Raw genomic sequence first — 17602 nt, forward strand, 5'->3', positions numbered from 1 at the left:
CAGAAGTCAACATTTTTTTATAATTTTAATCTTTGATAAAAGCATACATCTTCCCTTGGAACAATGACACTCATATCAGTAACAATCGTAAAAAAACTGTTTCACGGGTTGCATGTGCATATTGTTAGAATGTTTTTGCTTTTGTAAGTACATTTAAATGTCCCAGTGATTTTTTATTTGTTTTAAGTTTTGCACATAATCGAAACAATGACTTCAATATATTTATCTTTTACAATTACTTTAGCATTTACAACAAACAACCAAAGGCTCCGCAGGGCGCAGCTTTATACGACCGCAGAGGTTGAACCCTGAACGGTTGGGGCAAGTATGGACACAACTTTCAAGCTGGATTCAGCTCTAAATTTGGACTGTGATTAAATAGTTGACACAGCATAGGTTTCTGACACAGAATGAATGTGGTCTAATGAACTTAAAATGTTTGTTTTGCCTTTGAGCAATTCACTATGCTGTTGAATACTAATCCTCTCAAAAAAATTGAAGAAATAGCAATAACTACTCATTTAAATACATATCATAAAATATTAAAATGTAAAACAAGTGCTTGTTATCACTGAATGGTAAAGATTGTTTTAATTTATCAGTTGGTAGTAAAAGTGAATACATTGTATATTGTATAAAACAATGATTTAAGTTGATTCAACAACTATTCTGGACAAAGAAAGATAACTCCAATCAATTGAAAATTTCTTGCTATTGCACAATATTGTGCAATTAGATATTTCTTGCTATTGCGCAATACTGTGCAATTGAAAAATATTTGCTATTGCACAATACTGTGCAATTGAAGATTTCTTGCTATTGCTCAATACTGTGTAATTGAAAATTTCTTGTTATTGCACAATACTGCAATTGAAGATTTCTTGCTATTGCTGAATACTCTGCAATTGAAAATTTCTTGCTATTGCACAATACTTAATATAATAATTTTGGATCCTGATTTGGACCAACTTGAAAACTGGGCCCATAATCAAAAATCTAAGTACATGTTTAGATTCAGCATATCAAAGAAGCCCAAGAATTCAATTTTTGTTAAAATCAAGCTAAGTTTAATTTTGGACCCTTTAGAACTTTATGTTGACCAATTTGAAAACGAGACCAAAAATTAAGAATCTACACACACAGTTAGAATCGGCATATCAAAGAACCCCAATTATTCAATTTTTGATGAAATCAAACAAAGTTTAATTTTGGACCCCGATTTGGACCAACTTGAAAACTGGGCCAATAATCAAAAATCTAAGTACATTTTTAGATTCAGCATATCAAAGAACCCCAAGGATTCAATTTTTGTCAAAATCAAACAAAGTTTAATTTTGGACCCTTTGGACCTTAATGTAGACCAATTTGAAAACGGGACCAAAAATTTTATGGTCATAAACCTTGACAATGTGCTTAAATTTCATAGATTTCTATTTACTTATACTAAAGTTATGGTGCAATAACCAAGAAAAATGCTTATTTGGGCCCCTTTTTGGCCCCTAATTCCTAAACTGTTCGGACCTCAACTCCCAAAATCAATCCCAACCTTCCATGTGTGGTCATAAACCTTGTGTTTGAATTTCATTGATTTCTATTTACTTATACTAAATTGTGCGAAAACCAAGAATAATGCTTATTTGGGCCCTTTTTTGGCCCCTAAATCCTAAACTGTTGGAACCAAAACTCCCAAAATCAATCCCAACCTTCCTTTTGTGGTCATAAACCTTGTGTCAAAATTTCATTGATTGCTATTTACTTTAACTAAAGTTATAGTGCGAAAACCAAGAAAATGCTTATTTGGGCCCTTTTTAATTCCTAAAATGTTGGGATCAAAACTCCCAAAATCAATCCCAACCTTCCTTTTGTGGTCATAAACCTTGTGTTAAAATTTCATAGATTTCTATTCACTTTTACTAAAGTTAGAGTGCGAAAACTAAAAGTATTCGGACGACGACGACGCAGGAAGACGACGACGACGCCAACGTGATAGCAATATACGACGAAAAATTAAAATTTTTGCGGTCGTATAAAAAGGAGTTACGAAAGTTCTCCTTAAAGTAAAAAAAGAAAATTGTTTTATTAAGATAAGAGACACTTGTATTTTTTAAAACTAACAAGTTTCAATACTGAGTAACTTCCCTTTAGTAAGACCCATGATATATTTTTGAATAGCACAATTCATAGATGAAGAAAAGGGATAACACATACAATGATACATATACAAAAAAGAAGAAGGAGGGTCTGCATAGGGAGTCTCAGTTTTTGTTTTAGTGTTTTTAAGGTATCTGTGTTTTATTTAAATTTGCTCATAAAATAATCACACCAAACGTGTCTTTAAAGAGTCAAAAGAAATATAACACAATACGGAGAATAAACTAATAATTAATACCTTTAATTCTTTTTTGTTTTTAAATAGAATAAGTGAATAAAGATGAAAGATAAAAACGCGCGTTGGGAGTGGAGATGTCACGTGAGGTAATGAACCAAGGCGAGTATCGGTCCCTGCTCATTTCTGGAAAAATGTGAGTACCAAATTAAATTCAAAATTCTTTAAACTTCGTATCTACCTTGTAATGTCCAGATTTGCGGAGGGATCATGGAACTAAGGAAAACTTGCGTGAAGTTCCCCGGGATAATGGTTAGCAACGTCCGGGGATATGGGTTAGCAACACCCAGGGGCTATGGGTTTTGTAACGACGTGCGTTAACCATATCGAAATCCTAGAAATATACTAAGCCGGGGATACTATATTATATTAGCAAGTTGAGTACTTGTTTCAAGTTACTGTAAGCATATTTGCTTATTTTGCATTGTAAATTGTTGTGTATATTGCCTTTATAACATTGTTTTATTATTATTAGTCAGTTCCAAAACCCGAAACATTTTTTATTTAGACTTCGCCACTTCTAACCCCGATTCTGCGTGTGAGAAGCTTTACATACAGTTATAAATATTCATAGAATCACCCAGAACATGCAGTTAGAGCAGGACAGCCAGCTTGTCAAAAAAGGCATAATATTTTTGTACATCCTCGCAATTTTTAGCTTTAGTGAAATGCTCATTCAAGGTAAACATAAAAAGTGCATTATAAGAAGAAAACTATACACAAATGTATTAAATTTAGCCAAATAAAAGGTAGTTCTTTCTCGAGGTAGAAGCCGAAGGAGGACGGAAAATATGCTTACTGATTAATTAAGATAAAAATACATGTTCTGTATGTATTCGCCTCTGAGCCAACACATTTCTGCTCTTTCTTTCTCCAAATACCGTTCACTTTGACGGAGTAGCAGCTAATACTTGTTTTAAAGTCTTTAGCTGGGCATTGTCTGGTACAAAAGACATGATTTCAGCACACTACCACGATACCACTCATGACACAAGCTATTACAATGATTGAAGCATACAATTGACAACCGGAATTTATAAAATAGGTATATCAATAAAATATACAAACAGAATTTTATTAAAAGTGTTATTATAAAAAAGAAAATATTAAAAAAATCATGTAACAAATATTTTTTTTTCACCACAACACATATGTATAGTGAAAGCCATGTTGATCATTCTTAGAAGTAGCATACATGCGTACAATTTACGTTTAAGACAAAAAAATCTAAAGCATAAACACGTATTTAAAACTATACAACCAGATTTTGTTAATGAATTTATAAAATAGGTGTGTCTTATAAAATATACAAACACAATTTTATTAAAACTATTATAATAAAAAAGAAAATATTAAAAAAATCATGGAACAAATATTTTTTTCACCACAACACACAGCCATTCTTGACCATTTTTAGCAGAGCATACATGCGTACACTTCATATGTAAGACAAAAAACATAAAGCATAATGACTATACAGCCAGATTTTGTTCATGATTTTGTTTGTTCATAAATCTATTTAATCATCCAGCGAAAAATGCAAGTTTGGGGAAACATAGAAATATGTCTTATTTATAAATTTTCATATAATGTATGTTTCAAAAATAAAATTGTGTACCTCTCTCTCTTTGCATTAATATTTTTATATACAAATTATTTGTCCAATATTGGTTATATGAAGTTTGAAAGATTTTCATTTTAATGTTAATTTTACATTTAAAAATGACATGGGTATATCCTAGTTGCAATTTCAACTTTTAACAAAGATTGAGTGTATTTTTGATTTTAGAACATCATGTAATGATAGAACTTACTAGAACAAAATGTAAAAACAGTTTCTGAAAATAATGTAGCCAAAAAGTCTTATTATATATATGTTTTTACCCAATTATTTTAAGCACCAGCAATCCTCAAATAGTCTAAGTGAAAACGTATAAATTGAGATATGAAAGCTCGGTTATAGATAAATCTACATACAAGGCAAAACATTATTCAGGGAAAGGTTTATCATTTTTTGGGGGTTAAACTAGCTTAATTACTAGATCTGGTTTAATATGACTTTCTTATCTACTAAAATAACTCAAAAATTGAAGAAGCAAAATTACACAGTAAACTGTAGGTAATCTGATTTCAAGTATGCTTCCACCATTGGAGTCCTTTTGAACCCCATGCTGGTCAAGATCGGGTGAAAGTGCTTGGGTATCAGACCTAGGATAAGATTGATGTGAAAGTAATTGGGTATCAGACCTAGGATAAGGTTGATGTGCGAAATTTGACGACTGAGAATGAAAAACTCTACCAGCCTTAGATTTATAGTAGGTCTTTCTACCGCGAGATGGAGCAACTCCGGGGTCATTAAGGATGCCATGCTCATATGCAATCTTTCTTGGCAATAATGTTTCGCTTACAACCATGGACGTCAGAGGTGTAACAAAATTATATTTCAACGATAACTCCAGTGTTTTGTTTCGCAACACCCTCTTCATAACGTCATCGTCAGTTAGCGCAGTTTCTTTCAGAAGATCGTTTATCTTCATATACGCCCATAATTTTTCCATAATAGATGATTCCATTACATTCCCAACTTTTAAGGCTGTAGAATTAATGTTGGTGTCCAGATTTGTAACTGACCCCTGTCCCTGGACGTGAGCATCTAGTTGCGATTGGAAATGGTCGTTGATTTTTCCAGCTATAATTAACTCAGAACCTTGAAAATATTGTGGAAATCGTGTCGAAGTCAATGACGACAATTCAACGGCGTTGTTTGGATAATCAATTTTGACATCAATCAACGTTGGATTCTCGAGTTCTTTGTAGAAACTTTCTAGTTGCCTTGCCGCATCACTTTCTTCATAAACCCTGCGTGCGAATCCACCATTTTCCCAAGAAAGCGCTTTCAAGAAAGGCATGTCTACATCAAAACCGAAACCCAATGAGAATATAGAAAATTTGTGTTTATTTGCAGTGGTAACACCTTGTCGAATACTTTTTGTATTTGTAATCCCGGAAGTAGGGCGACCATCTGTAAGAAACACTATGATATTGCCCCTAGTACCCCCTAAACTCTTGGTTATATCCAGTAAAGATATGCCTCTCAATAGACCACTGTTTATATCTGTACTACCTCTTGCATGGACCTTATCGTGAACAAACATTTTTGCTAAGTTTACATTATTCAAAGTAGCTAGCATGGGTTCAGAAAACCATTCTTTTACGTTATTATCGAACAATAAAATGTTAAAATAATCACCTGGGTGTAACTGATCCAAAATAGAAAGCATTGCAAGTCTGGTTTGTTCAATTTTTAGTCCTTGCATTGACCCACTGATATCAATTATAAAAATAATGTTTTTATGAAGTACAGGGAAACCAGAAGGTGCTAGATAGTGAACAAAGTATTCGTTTTCTTGTAAAATAATACCACCGACATTGTTGTGTTCTACGTCATAATATAAAACAACTTCACCGGATATTCCTTTACTGATGTCGCGGGCTTTTTGATAGTCAACGGCTGGTTTGAAATAAAGTTCTCTAGTATTGTCCGAAGCTTTAACTGTCGTTAACTCGTTTGAGCTAGTTTCAGTCATGTTGGATCCTGGCATTGTGTAATGAAACCTATTGATACCTTCCTGTTCAAATATTTTGGCGCGAAACACAAGATCCTGAACAATTTGGCGCGGTTGAAAACTTATTCTTTGTTTATAATATCCAAATTTTCTGCTTAGCAATTCGTGATACTGAAGCTTGAAGATTGCTTTGCTCTCTGCGGCAACGTTAACAGAAACGGTAAATATTTTCATTTCTCTGTTTGGTTTATCATCTTGGCGGTCTATTTTAGCAGCAGAAACTCCCTGCTGCTTTGATTCTTCGTAGATTTTGTTAGCTTCTTTCTTTTCTTTTACAATGGCTGTTATGCTTTTGTCTCCGACATACATAGTGAAATTGGAAATAAAAGCCATGTCCGGTAACTGGAAAGTAAATTGTGTTTCAAGGCTATGATTTGCAAAGTTTTTCATCTGAGTTGTTACAAGAACACGTGCCATTCGTGCATGGATCTTGCTTTCTACATGCATAGATGCAATTTTCACTCTCGGCACAACTACTGCGTCATCACAACTACATAATACAATTAAAACGGTAAACACACTTATTAGAAATAGTCGCATTGTCATTATGAATTCTGTTATGCACCCTTACATTGTAAAATCTGAAAACAAAAACAAAAAGTGGCATTGACATATGTTTCGTTAAACCTGAGTTTTTTTTTGTTTTTTTTTTTAATTCTTATTAGAAAACGCATTTTTTAGAATACCGACTGAGATATTATCGTCTGGACTTTAAGCATAAATCAATCATCTTGTTAAAGTTCTGCTGTTTTTTTTAAAATTGTATTATCCTTTTATTTTATTTAGGAGGAACTGTTACAGTATACTAACTTTGGTACAAGTATATATACAAAGGTAAAACAATGTAGATACAATAGCATGTATCTTTACGTAGCAATTCAGTTTATTTTGCAACAGAAAACAGACAGGTTTATTAAATAGTCTTTCTTATTTGGCTAAACTAAATTCGGTCAAATACAGAAAAAAAAATCAGATGAAAGCTTTGAGAAAGAGTCCCGCCTGTATCTTTGAAACATAACGCAAAAAGAAGAAAATGTTTACGGTCACAATGTTTCTCACTAACATGCGTTATCCCCTTTTTGTTAATTCGTTTTTTGAAATATAAAACAAGAAATACCCACACCATTTCATTTAATATAAATGTTTGTTTTCACGTAAACGTTTAACTGGATTAGATAATACGATGTGGACGAAGATTATACAACAATAAAAACATTTTTTCCGTAATACAAAAGGAACAGAATTTAATTGCAGTTCTTCATCTTGATACTTGTAGTAAAGTCTTCAACACTGAGAGGAACTTGCTGTCTTCGTCAACTCATTTGGTGTGTAACCATTATTAGCAAATTATTGAATTGTCAAGAAATGCATAAAAAAATTGCGAAAATTCTAATGGGAGATTCCAGGGGTGAACTAATGTACTCTTAATGAGAATGCAGCTTTTTTTTGTAAGTATTATCCCTCTATCAAGAAAATGAAGATAGGAAATATAAGCCCTGGAAAATCGAATTAAAGGGACGGGATTTGCAGGTTGATGAATTAATACATATATATGAAAGTCCACTTTCGTTTATCTGAAATCATCTCTGGTTTCGTTCATATTAAAAATTGTTTCTCAAGCAACACTCGCTGTTAATTTGTAAGTTAAATGATTCAGAGTTATCTGTATCCGTTATATCCTTTCTCTAAAATGTTAATGAGGTAGATGCTATTAACAAAGTCACCAAACTATGAATCATTATCTAATATGTATGAAGGAGGATAATGCAACCTGCATTTCATTCTTTTTGTATAGGTGTATACAATGTAGCAATACAATTAAGTTTATTTACTGGCGTTTCTGATAAATTTAATCTATGCGCTTATAGTCCAAACTAGACAAGATAGTCAATAATAGGAGAGTAAATTTAAATGTCCACCTAAGTAAATTCTACATAAAGATTGTGTCTTCGTCATATGAAAAAGCACAATTCCTTCCGTTATGGGTTTAGTATCATACCACATATGTAAACAATGATTCAAACCGAAAGTAGAAATTGAGGTTAATGCAAGCATTCTGATTTCATTTGTAATTTATGTTTATCAAATACTGTTACTCGCAATAAAAAATATCTAACAAACTATAGCTTTAATGTGCAAGCCTTGAAAGTTGAATAATTGAATCAACTTACCCATTTCAAAAAGTATATATTGATATTACTACTGCGTCATATTCTCATATTCAATAAACATAAATAGACTATAAATACAGACCACAATACGGGTAGATTCCGTGTGGATCTTACAGAAATCAACTGATCATTCATGTACAAAACAGTTAAAATATAATAAACTAACAACTCGTTTTTGACTATTTAAGTAATTGGACTTATTTCTATAATCCTAATTCTCATTAATTCTTCAATGATTTTCTCTATTAAATTGACTGTCGCTTTAAAATGACCTATTTTTTCTTCATCGTGAACGTACTAATTATTAACCCACAACGGCGAAACGTGAAAAATGGAGCTACCGATCTACACGGTAGACGCTTTTACAAATGTTCCATTCCAGGGAAATCCAGCAGCAGTATGTCTGGTCAATAATGAAAAAGTAGGTTTGTTTTGTAATAGGAAGAAAGTGAAAAACTATGTTGACCTCTATATATCCTTTAGTTATTTGTGTCATTGTGTCATTGGGTCAGTACTGTTTCATATTCATCTCTTTTTCTGTATTATGTATGTATTTAAATATAAATCCGACGGTCACTATCATGCACCGCTGTATGGTTTAAGAACCTGTGTATTTCAATTTATTTTTCCTGACTCAAAAGTCTTGAATTGCCGTATAGTTTTGTTGAACATTATTAGCTTACATACTGCTGGTGGAGATTTATTTCCCCAAGGATATCACAAGCCCAGTAGTCATCACTTTTTGTGCTGACATGAATTATCATTGATATGGTTATATTTATAAATTAACTGTTTACAAAATTTTGAATATTTTGAAATACTAAGGCTTTTCTACCTCAGGCATAGATTACCTTAGCTGTATTTGGCAAAACTTTTAGGCATTTTGGTCCTCAATGCTTTTCAACTTCGTACTTTATTTGGCCTTTTTAACTTTTTTGGATTCGAGCGTCACTGATGAGACTTTTGCAGACGAAACGCGCGTCTGGCGTATATACAAAATTTAGTCCTGGTATCTGTGATGAGTATATTTACAACAACTGGGTCGATGCCACTGCTGGTGGAGATTTATTTTCCCGAGGGTATCACAAGCCCAGTAGTCAACACTTTTTGTGCTGACATGAATTATCATGGATATGGTTATATTTATAAATTAACTGTTTACAAAATTTTTAATATTTTGAAATACAAATGCTTTTCTACCTCAGGCATAGATTACCTTAGCTGTATTTGGCAAAACTTTTAGGAATTTTGATCCTCAATGCTTTTCAACTTCGTACTTTATTTGGGCTTTTTAACTTTTTTGGATTCGAGCGTCATTGATGGGTCTTTTGCAGACGAAACGCGAGAGTCCTGGTATCTGTGATGAGTTTTTATACACTATTAAATGTTTTTGTTTTCAATGTAAAATGATGAAGTAATCATGAACAATTATAGTACTATGGTGTGAGTCTAGAATGAACATTTTAGTCCTGCCTTTTTTTAGTTGTTATGTCGGTCCTGTTTTTTTATTTTCCACTCTATTTGGTTCGGCCTTTTTTTTTTCTTTTTTTTTATTCTGACTTTCATTTATAGAAATTGTCATCCTGCCTGTACGGATCACATTAGATAAAGTCTTTTTTCTGCGAAGTTGCTGATCCTGCTATTTGTTTTTAATCAAAATTCCTGTCAAACTAATTTTTTCATCAAATTTTATCCTAGCCGATGCATTCTTATTTATTTATTTTGACTTGCGGAGCGTATATTTTTTTTCATTTTTGTACACAACTGTCTTCTGCATTTTTGTGTTGCAAATAGTTATTTTCTTTCTTAATGACTTCTGCAAGGTTATTTATTTTCAACTCCTACCAGGTCAAGCTATTCATTCTCAAATTATGGCCTTTCGTCCGACCTCCTCCTCTTCGTCAATCAAATTAAGTTGTCGCAAATTTATAGGAAAATGTTGACAAAAACAACTTTCACTTTAAAAGCCAGAATTGGTATCTTCAACGTACTCATACAGATACAAGCATTTGAATTATTTAAGTTGATTTATACAATCCTCTCTTTGAACGTGTAATCATGATCCTCTTTTGTGATTTCAAGTACTACTTGATATTTAGATTTTGTATCATTATATGACCCTTTTAACCTGTAGTCATTTTTAAAATACTAAAATTCTCATTTCATTTCCTTGTTTTCTTCACAGTTATTGTCAGAAGAAAAATTGCAGCAGATAGCAGCTGAAATGAATTTATCTGAAACCGTATATATCATAGATACATGTCAGACAGGATTCACATTAGGTTGGAATTTATTTTTATAAACATTAATTAAAAAATCTTAGGTGTAGAGAAAAAAAAAGAAAAAAAAAAAACAAGTCTTGCCATCTATTTCACTGTAGTCGAAGAAGGAACGACAAAAACTTGAACATAAGAAAAGAAAACACAAAAAAACCGAAAAACATACACTGTAACAACAAATTATTTTAAAGATGAATTAACCAAAGTCTGTGTGTGGACAATGCAGGTACTCTGGTAGGTTGATATGTTCCTGCGATTCGAATGACAATATATGAGTTGTTCATGAATAGAAAAAAAACACGTCGAATTCGTCGGTGGTAGTAAACGCGGTAATGTGGATGTAGTTTTGGTTATAGTAGTTAAAGGCAAATTCAAGCGATATTTATAAAAGTTATGCATCAAATTAAGCTTAATCATTTTCAAAAACAACGAACTACACAGTACAAGGATCAAAGATGAAAGCCTTACCAAGAAGAAAGATTTTATTCTACTACAGTTATGAATATCATTCGAGGGGTTTACTGCTTATAATACAGTTAAGGGATGTCAGCCGAACTAGTGTTGGGGTAACTAGTGTTTTAGAGCAAATATTACGAGATGTCATATATCTCCATTAATGGTATCGATTTTGAGGATTTGCTATCATCTGAATAAAAGTTTTATTCAGTTTTCAAATAGTATATAAAGGCAACAGTAGTAAACTCAAACTGAGGGAAACACAGTTGTCTCATTGGCAATCACATCTTCTTTTTTATACATTATCTATAAGAGGGTAACAATGAAAAAACAGAAAACAGAAGTGCAACAAAAAACAAACAACAGTGCACCATACATAGAAATTAACTATTAATTAGCAACTGCCATATTCCTGACTTAGTACAGGACATTTAAGAAAAATGGTGGATTGAATCTGGTTTTTGTGGCTAGCCAAACCTCAGCGTTTTATAGCAATGTTAAATACACAACTAAAATGACAACATTACATAAAGGAAATACAGTACAAATAAATGCAAGAACACAAAAGACAGAGAATTCAATTATAAATAAAACAACAGTACATTTCTATATGTTAACCACAGAATAACAACACATAACTTAGATTAATTTAGGACACTACATAAAAGAACGTAATAGAATTACGAACTGTGTCTGTAACTGTTCAAACCATTGGCACAGATGTTTGCACCAGCATTAGTCACGTGAGCTATGAAGTCATCTTCAGTTCAAGTAGTGTCTTGTTCTAGCTGAATTATATTCTTCATTTTGATTTCTTTAATATGTAGGTGATCGATTTAGAATTCGATGGTTTACACCAACAAATGAGGTTAATCTGTGCGGCCATGCAACGGTAGCATCTGCTTCTGTTTTGTTTTACCAGCTCAGTAAGTAAAACAACTAAATTAATAGTTTTTATCAATATTGTTTTTGACATATTTTTTAACCCCCTTATACACGATCAAGAGAATTTTAAACAATTTTAGAAATTTCTATACACCAACTTCATGATAAAAGCAAATAGTAATTTATTGCTTAACACTTCTGATGGATAAACCTTTCATCGAATATTCAGGTAAAATTGATTATTGCAAATAACGTGTTTTTGTAAACTTTTGAATCAAAGAACATCTATGAAAAGATATCAATTATTTTGTGGTAGCATGAAAATTATAAATTTTTCTCGAGAAAAATAGATTATTTTTTTGAATAAATACTGAAAATTTAAGTTTCGAATAATCTTCAGATGTACATATTTGATAAATTATTACTAATTTGGACTCATGTTAGAACAACCTCAAATTATACTAATAAAGCTTTAACAGTTTAAATTTGGACAAAGATTCCAAGGCTATCGGAAAAAAATGAGAGGAAAAATGTTTTACAAATTTGTTTTCAAATATTATATTTGGTGCCAAAAAATTACCGAATATAATCATCTGCTTGGTAAAAAGCCTTTCGTCGGAAGAAAATGCCTCAAATACGCCCACTCATCAAGCGTTTAAGATACTTTTAAAATTAATCTACAAGTACGAAGAGAGCTATTACTGAAACCCCGTGTTAATTGTTTATAGACAATCAGTCAGACAGAATAACTTTTGATAGTGCCAGTGGACCGTTGATAACAGAACGTGCACATCCCAATGGTATTACAATGAACTTTCCACTGAACCCACCAGAGAATCAGGTGAATATTTGCTTTAAAATGCTTTGGAATGAAACAGTTTTCATCAACATATATTGTGTTATTTTCTAAGTTTATTAAATAAGAGTTGAAGTTTACAATGATAAATATTGCCTTGATGTCTTTTAATCCATCGTTTGACTACATTATTTAATAATATAAACCCCAAAACCCCATATCTTATTAAAGAACGGTATACAAGCAATGTTAACGTAAACACATCATATATAATCATATATGCCATGATTGAAATAATAAACGGCAGTTGTTTGTTTCGCCTAAAAAAAGACGAAACCCAGGAGAAAATTTGAGATTATTATGATCTAGTCTTTTCTACTTCTAGTATAAATGAACGTCTTGACACATACTTTGTATTTTGGGATAACAATACCTAGTAAACGAATTTTGAACTGAAATGGTCATTTGAATAGAACATCTACTGAAAAACTGAAAAACATATCAGACATGTATGTTGTCTGCTCTATGGTCAGGTTGTTGTCGCTTTGACACATTCCCCGTTTCCTTTCTCATTTTTATGTAAAGTCTTTCAGTCAATTTTTTAGAATTATCCACAGCGATAACAGTCAAATAAGAACTGTTCAGTTTATGTTTAGACTGCTTTATGTAGCTGTTTACCATTCTAAAACAACAACAAAATGAGTTGTTTGAAAAGACACTGAACAGTACTGGAATAACTGCAAGCAAAATGTCTGAGCATTATTTGAATAATTGCTAGAAAAATTTCTTCACATTTCTGAAATTAAATACAGGAAAATATCAGAAAATATCTTTTAACTCCTAACCAGACTAGTTTACGGTGTAAACTACTTGTCAGCTGATGCTAAAATAACCTTTTTAGACTTAACATTTATTTACAAGTGTATGATGCTAGGATTGCAGGAGACTCTCACGCTATAAACACAACATGTCTCACCATATAGCTTTGCATATGCCTTTGCTTACATTTTCATTATTTCAACTCTCATTGATATACATCTTTCAAAGGAGATGCAATGATGATACCTCTTTTTGACTACTTAAATAAATTTATTTTTTAGTAAATATAATAATGACATAACACAATGAACAGGCGCTTTGACCAAAAATAATAATACAAGTGTTTTTGCTAACGTGCTGATAAAAAGTTGGGTAGGTAGGCAATATCATTATATTTTACAAACATTTTTAGCGGGTTACCGCTAGGGAATCTATCTAATTTTAACAGTTCCAAAATGAAATATTAGGGTAGGTAGGGTTAGCGAAAACACATGTTTTATATTGTCTTGCCTTGTATAAATTATGGACATATTTGTCGAGCCGGGAAGGTCAGTGTGGATGCATGTTTCACTGAGGAAGCCAGGTGGTTAATTAATGATGTCATACAACAGGGATGAATTTCTATAGTAAATTAACTAGCTTTATTCTTTTTAATGTAAGAACTAAAATTGAAATAAGTTTTAAAACAGACAAAAAATATGTTTTAATTTAAAACAGAAAAAAATATGTTTTATTTTAAAACACACCATTATATATATGTTAATTTCTTAAACGTATTTTGCTGAGTACTGAAACGACAAAAACCTGGCTTTATTTACTTGTGTCATGAGCTAAGTATTAAATTTTCGTATGACGTAAAAGCTACTTGTTCCGAACAGGCATTAGAGAGGGGGAGGACAGGGGGGTACCCTTCTCCCTTCTCCCACCCCTCTTCTCCTTTCTCCTACCCCCGTTCTCCTTTCTCCCATTAGAATAAAACATCTCCTTTTGAGATATTTTTTCTTGAAATATTAGAAAAAAATTTTAAAAGGAGAGATATTTTATTTTTTCTCCTTTCTCCAACATTTTCACCTTTCTCCCAGCCTTCCTCTCCTTTCTCCTACCCCCTTTCTCCTTTCTCCCACCCCCTTTCTCCTTTCTCCTACCCCCTTTCTCCCTGTCTCCCTTACCCCTGTCCTCCCCCTCATTAGAGTGTCAAGTTTGATTCTATTCAGAGATACAACATATAATTAATTGTATATACTGTACAGTTACTAGATAGTTTCACGGACAACAACAGTCACTGTTTTGTTTGACCAACAGAACAAAGTGTTTCAAGAAACTGGAGGCTAAGGGAAACACGTTTGTAAAATTTAATGTTCTTGTTTGCTTTGGATATGGAAATGATTTAGATGTCAAATTATTTTTGTAGGACGAGGAAGAGATTGCCAATCTCCTTCAGGTAATAGTTTATTGACTTTTCTGATATTACCTTTTTGTTTTAGAACATTGTAAAGTCAAATATATAATGCTACTATATGTTTGATTTTTTTTTAAATAGTATTAAGATTAGACTTTACCTGCTAGAGAACTTTAATTTTTCTATTTTATACATTATAAAATTATGATGCATTTTTGTATTTTAGTATTGTTAGTGCTAATGAAATAGAAAATCCCGTTAGAATTACGCATTCTCGAGCACTAATATTTACTTAAAATTTTTCCATTTTAGCATATCGGTACAACTGCACGTATTCACTCTGTTTATATTTGCAAGACTACACACAATTTACTGATTCGTTTAAATGATAGTACCACTCGGTAAGATTACTGCTTACATTTTTCAGCTCGTTTTACCAAAGAATAAAATACATTCCCTCCATTATTCACAATCTACAAAGAAACTTTTAGTGAGAATGTCAGACCACTGTACACGGTAAGGTGATTTTGAGTGTCAAGGTATTTACTAATATGTGCTTTTGTGACCAGTCTTCATTGCAAGCCCATATTGTGAGAAAGGCAAAAATATGAGCATAACTTAGAAACAGATTAGTGTATATGGTCCGAGAAAGTCTCGTACTTGATCATTAATTCGCACTATAAAAATCATTTACGACATTGTCAATAATCATAACCAATCAAAGTTTTATTCACAAGTGAGCATTCTATATTCTATTACAGGATAAGGCTGCTGACAAGTAAACAAATTTATTGGACAAATTTGTTAAAATAACTTCAGATATACAAAGCAATTCACGTGCTTAATTTTTACTTTTTGGTTAAGAAGGTTCAGTCTGATTAAAGTTTTATTTTCATTAAATGGTTCGTGTCTCTAAAAAATAACGACAAACTTAAATCTCTAAAATCACTCACTGCTCGCATTAATAAAAATTTCCAACTTTCAAAAGCTTTTTACATATAAAACACACAAAGTTTTGCATAACAAAATGGAAATACCCATTCATTTTTATTGTTCAATGATTTTTTTCAAATCTTCACGTTTTCCCCAAACAGTGCATATTGTTTATTTCATTGTGGAACGATTTTATAAAAGAGAGACACGATTTTATTAAAAAAGTAAACACATTTTGAGTTTTAATTTATTGTGCATGGTCATTTCTTTTCCAGATTAGAACTCGAATCACTAAGACCAGATACTACAGCAATGATGAATGCTGAACCAACGGGTAAAGTTAAGGGAGTAATAATCACATTGAAAGGGACTATAGGCAATGGATGTGTTGACAAGGCTGGCGAAGCATACGATTTTATTTCGCGTTATTTTGCACCATGGAATGGTATACCAGAAGATCCTGTGACAGGTGATAATTATTTTTAGAAAATATGCTATTTTTGTGTTGTAATTTTATATATACCCCTTTAAAATAATAATTGATTAAGTTCATTAGATTATATACATTGTTTCAGCTTTCTGTTCACCCAGTAAACTTGTAGTGGGTAAGGTTATGTAGTGATTTCGTTGATGTCTTTTTCTGTTAACACATACTTTTATTAAATTTTTGATGTTTGGTGTAGTCTGAGTTTTTTGTGGTTTCCATGGTATTCTTTATATTGATAATACTAAAATTAACATCTGTTAGTTCATAATTTTTATAATCAATTTTGAATTGAATATTTTATCAAATATAGCTTGAGTTATCTGTCTTTTCTTACAATACAATTAGGTTCTGCACATACTGTTAGTGGTGCTTACTGGTCAGAAGTTTTACAGAAGAAATCATTATACGGTAAGAGAAAATATGCGGACCGAACGTATCTACGCTTCGTGTTTTATAATGCTAAAATTGAATAACAACAGAAAAAATATGTTTGTGACTGATATTTAACTATCGTTTAGAAACATACAAAAATCTGTCTTTATGAAACGATTTTCACTTTTACCAACTGCCGATCGGTTGGATAGTTAAAGTATAAGGTCAAGTGATTTTCGAAGAGACATGATTTAGACTGAATTATAATCATTGTGCCTTTTTCTTTCGGTTTCTGTTGTATAATGAAGAGTGTTGTTGGTTATGTTATTAAACCTGCACAATATGTATTTTGTTTTTAAGACCAAGATGACTAATAATAAGATAGGGCGAACAAAATAAGTGATATTTATAAATCTTGAAAGGATAACTTTGTCTGTGAAAGTTTACAGAAATCTAATAAATATTGAACACATTAGATCTATGACACATTCCAAAAGAGCTCAAGCTAAGTCGTTCACTATCACATGAAAGTAACGTATGGTTTTTGCAACTTTTAAAATGTTGAGCAAGTACATAGCAGTTTTGAAAATTATACAGTAACATACATTTAGATCTACTATCAACTGGAAGTAGGGAATATTGTTTTAACTTAAAAAAAGGATGTTTTTGTTACATGAGACCTTTACCATAATAATTAGCTATTAATTTGTATTGTATTTCAGCGAGACAATGCTCAAAGCGGGGCGGAGATGTACGGATACAAATAAAGGATGACGGAAGAGTTAACCTTACTGGACAAAGTGCAATTGTTCTAAAAGGCACTTTTATCCTTTCGTGATATCTAATATCGTATGTCTTTATTCCTGAATGTTGAATACATCATATTGACTTTGTCTATAGAGTGCATATGTTCCATTTTGTAGCTATTTTGTTTATAGTGATTAAAATTATAACCCAATGTTGACGGCTGTGCACCCTAATTTTTGACAGTTT

At 32.0% G+C, this 17602-nt stretch overlaps 2 protein-coding genes across 5 annotated transcripts; one reads left to right on the plus strand and one right to left on the minus strand.

The window, feature by feature from the left end:
* Positions 1-4421: 4421 nt before the first annotated feature.
* LOC143045406 (inter-alpha-trypsin inhibitor heavy chain H4-like) lies at positions 4422-8283 on the minus strand. Of its 2 annotated transcripts, XM_076217876.1 has the most exons (3): positions 8184-8283; positions 4634-6593; positions 4422-4594 (listed from the first exon to the last, which is right to left on the minus strand). In XM_076217876.1, the coding sequence occupies exons 2-3, from the start codon at positions 6556-6558 to the stop codon at positions 4450-4452; spliced, it is 2070 nt and encodes a 689-aa protein (XP_076073991.1). In that variant the 5' UTR covers positions 6559-6593; positions 8184-8283; the 3' UTR covers positions 4422-4449. The 2 variants fall into 2 exon arrangements, with proteins under 2 accessions (XP_076073991.1, XP_076073990.1); XM_076217875.1 differs by having other exon boundaries at positions 4422-6593.
* Positions 8284-8461: 178 nt separating this feature from the next.
* LOC143045407 (phenazine biosynthesis-like domain-containing protein 1) lies at positions 8462-17571 on the plus strand. 3 transcript variants are annotated; one of them, XM_076217879.1, is made up of 9 exons: positions 8462-8604; positions 10369-10465; positions 11746-11844; positions 12532-12644; positions 14830-14859; positions 15130-15218; positions 16026-16219; positions 16583-16645; positions 17332-17571. In XM_076217879.1, exons 1-9 carry the CDS (start codon positions 8515-8517, stop codon positions 17445-17447), a joined length of 891 nt encoding a protein of 296 aa, XP_076073994.1. In that variant the 5' UTR covers positions 8462-8514; the 3' UTR covers positions 17448-17571. The 3 variants fall into 3 exon arrangements, with proteins under 3 accessions (XP_076073994.1, XP_076073993.1, XP_076073995.1); XM_076217878.1 differs by lacking the exon at positions 15130-15218 and adding an exon at positions 15245-15333; XM_076217880.1 differs by lacking the exon at positions 14830-14859.
* The last annotated feature ends 31 nt before the right edge of the window (positions 17572-17602 follow it).

The sequence above is a fragment of the Mytilus galloprovincialis genome, chromosome 9, assembly GCF_965363235.1.
Source record: "Mytilus galloprovincialis chromosome 9, xbMytGall1.hap1.1, whole genome shotgun sequence".
In the NCBI taxonomy this organism is placed as follows: domain Eukaryota; kingdom Metazoa; phylum Mollusca; class Bivalvia; order Mytilida; family Mytilidae; genus Mytilus; species Mytilus galloprovincialis.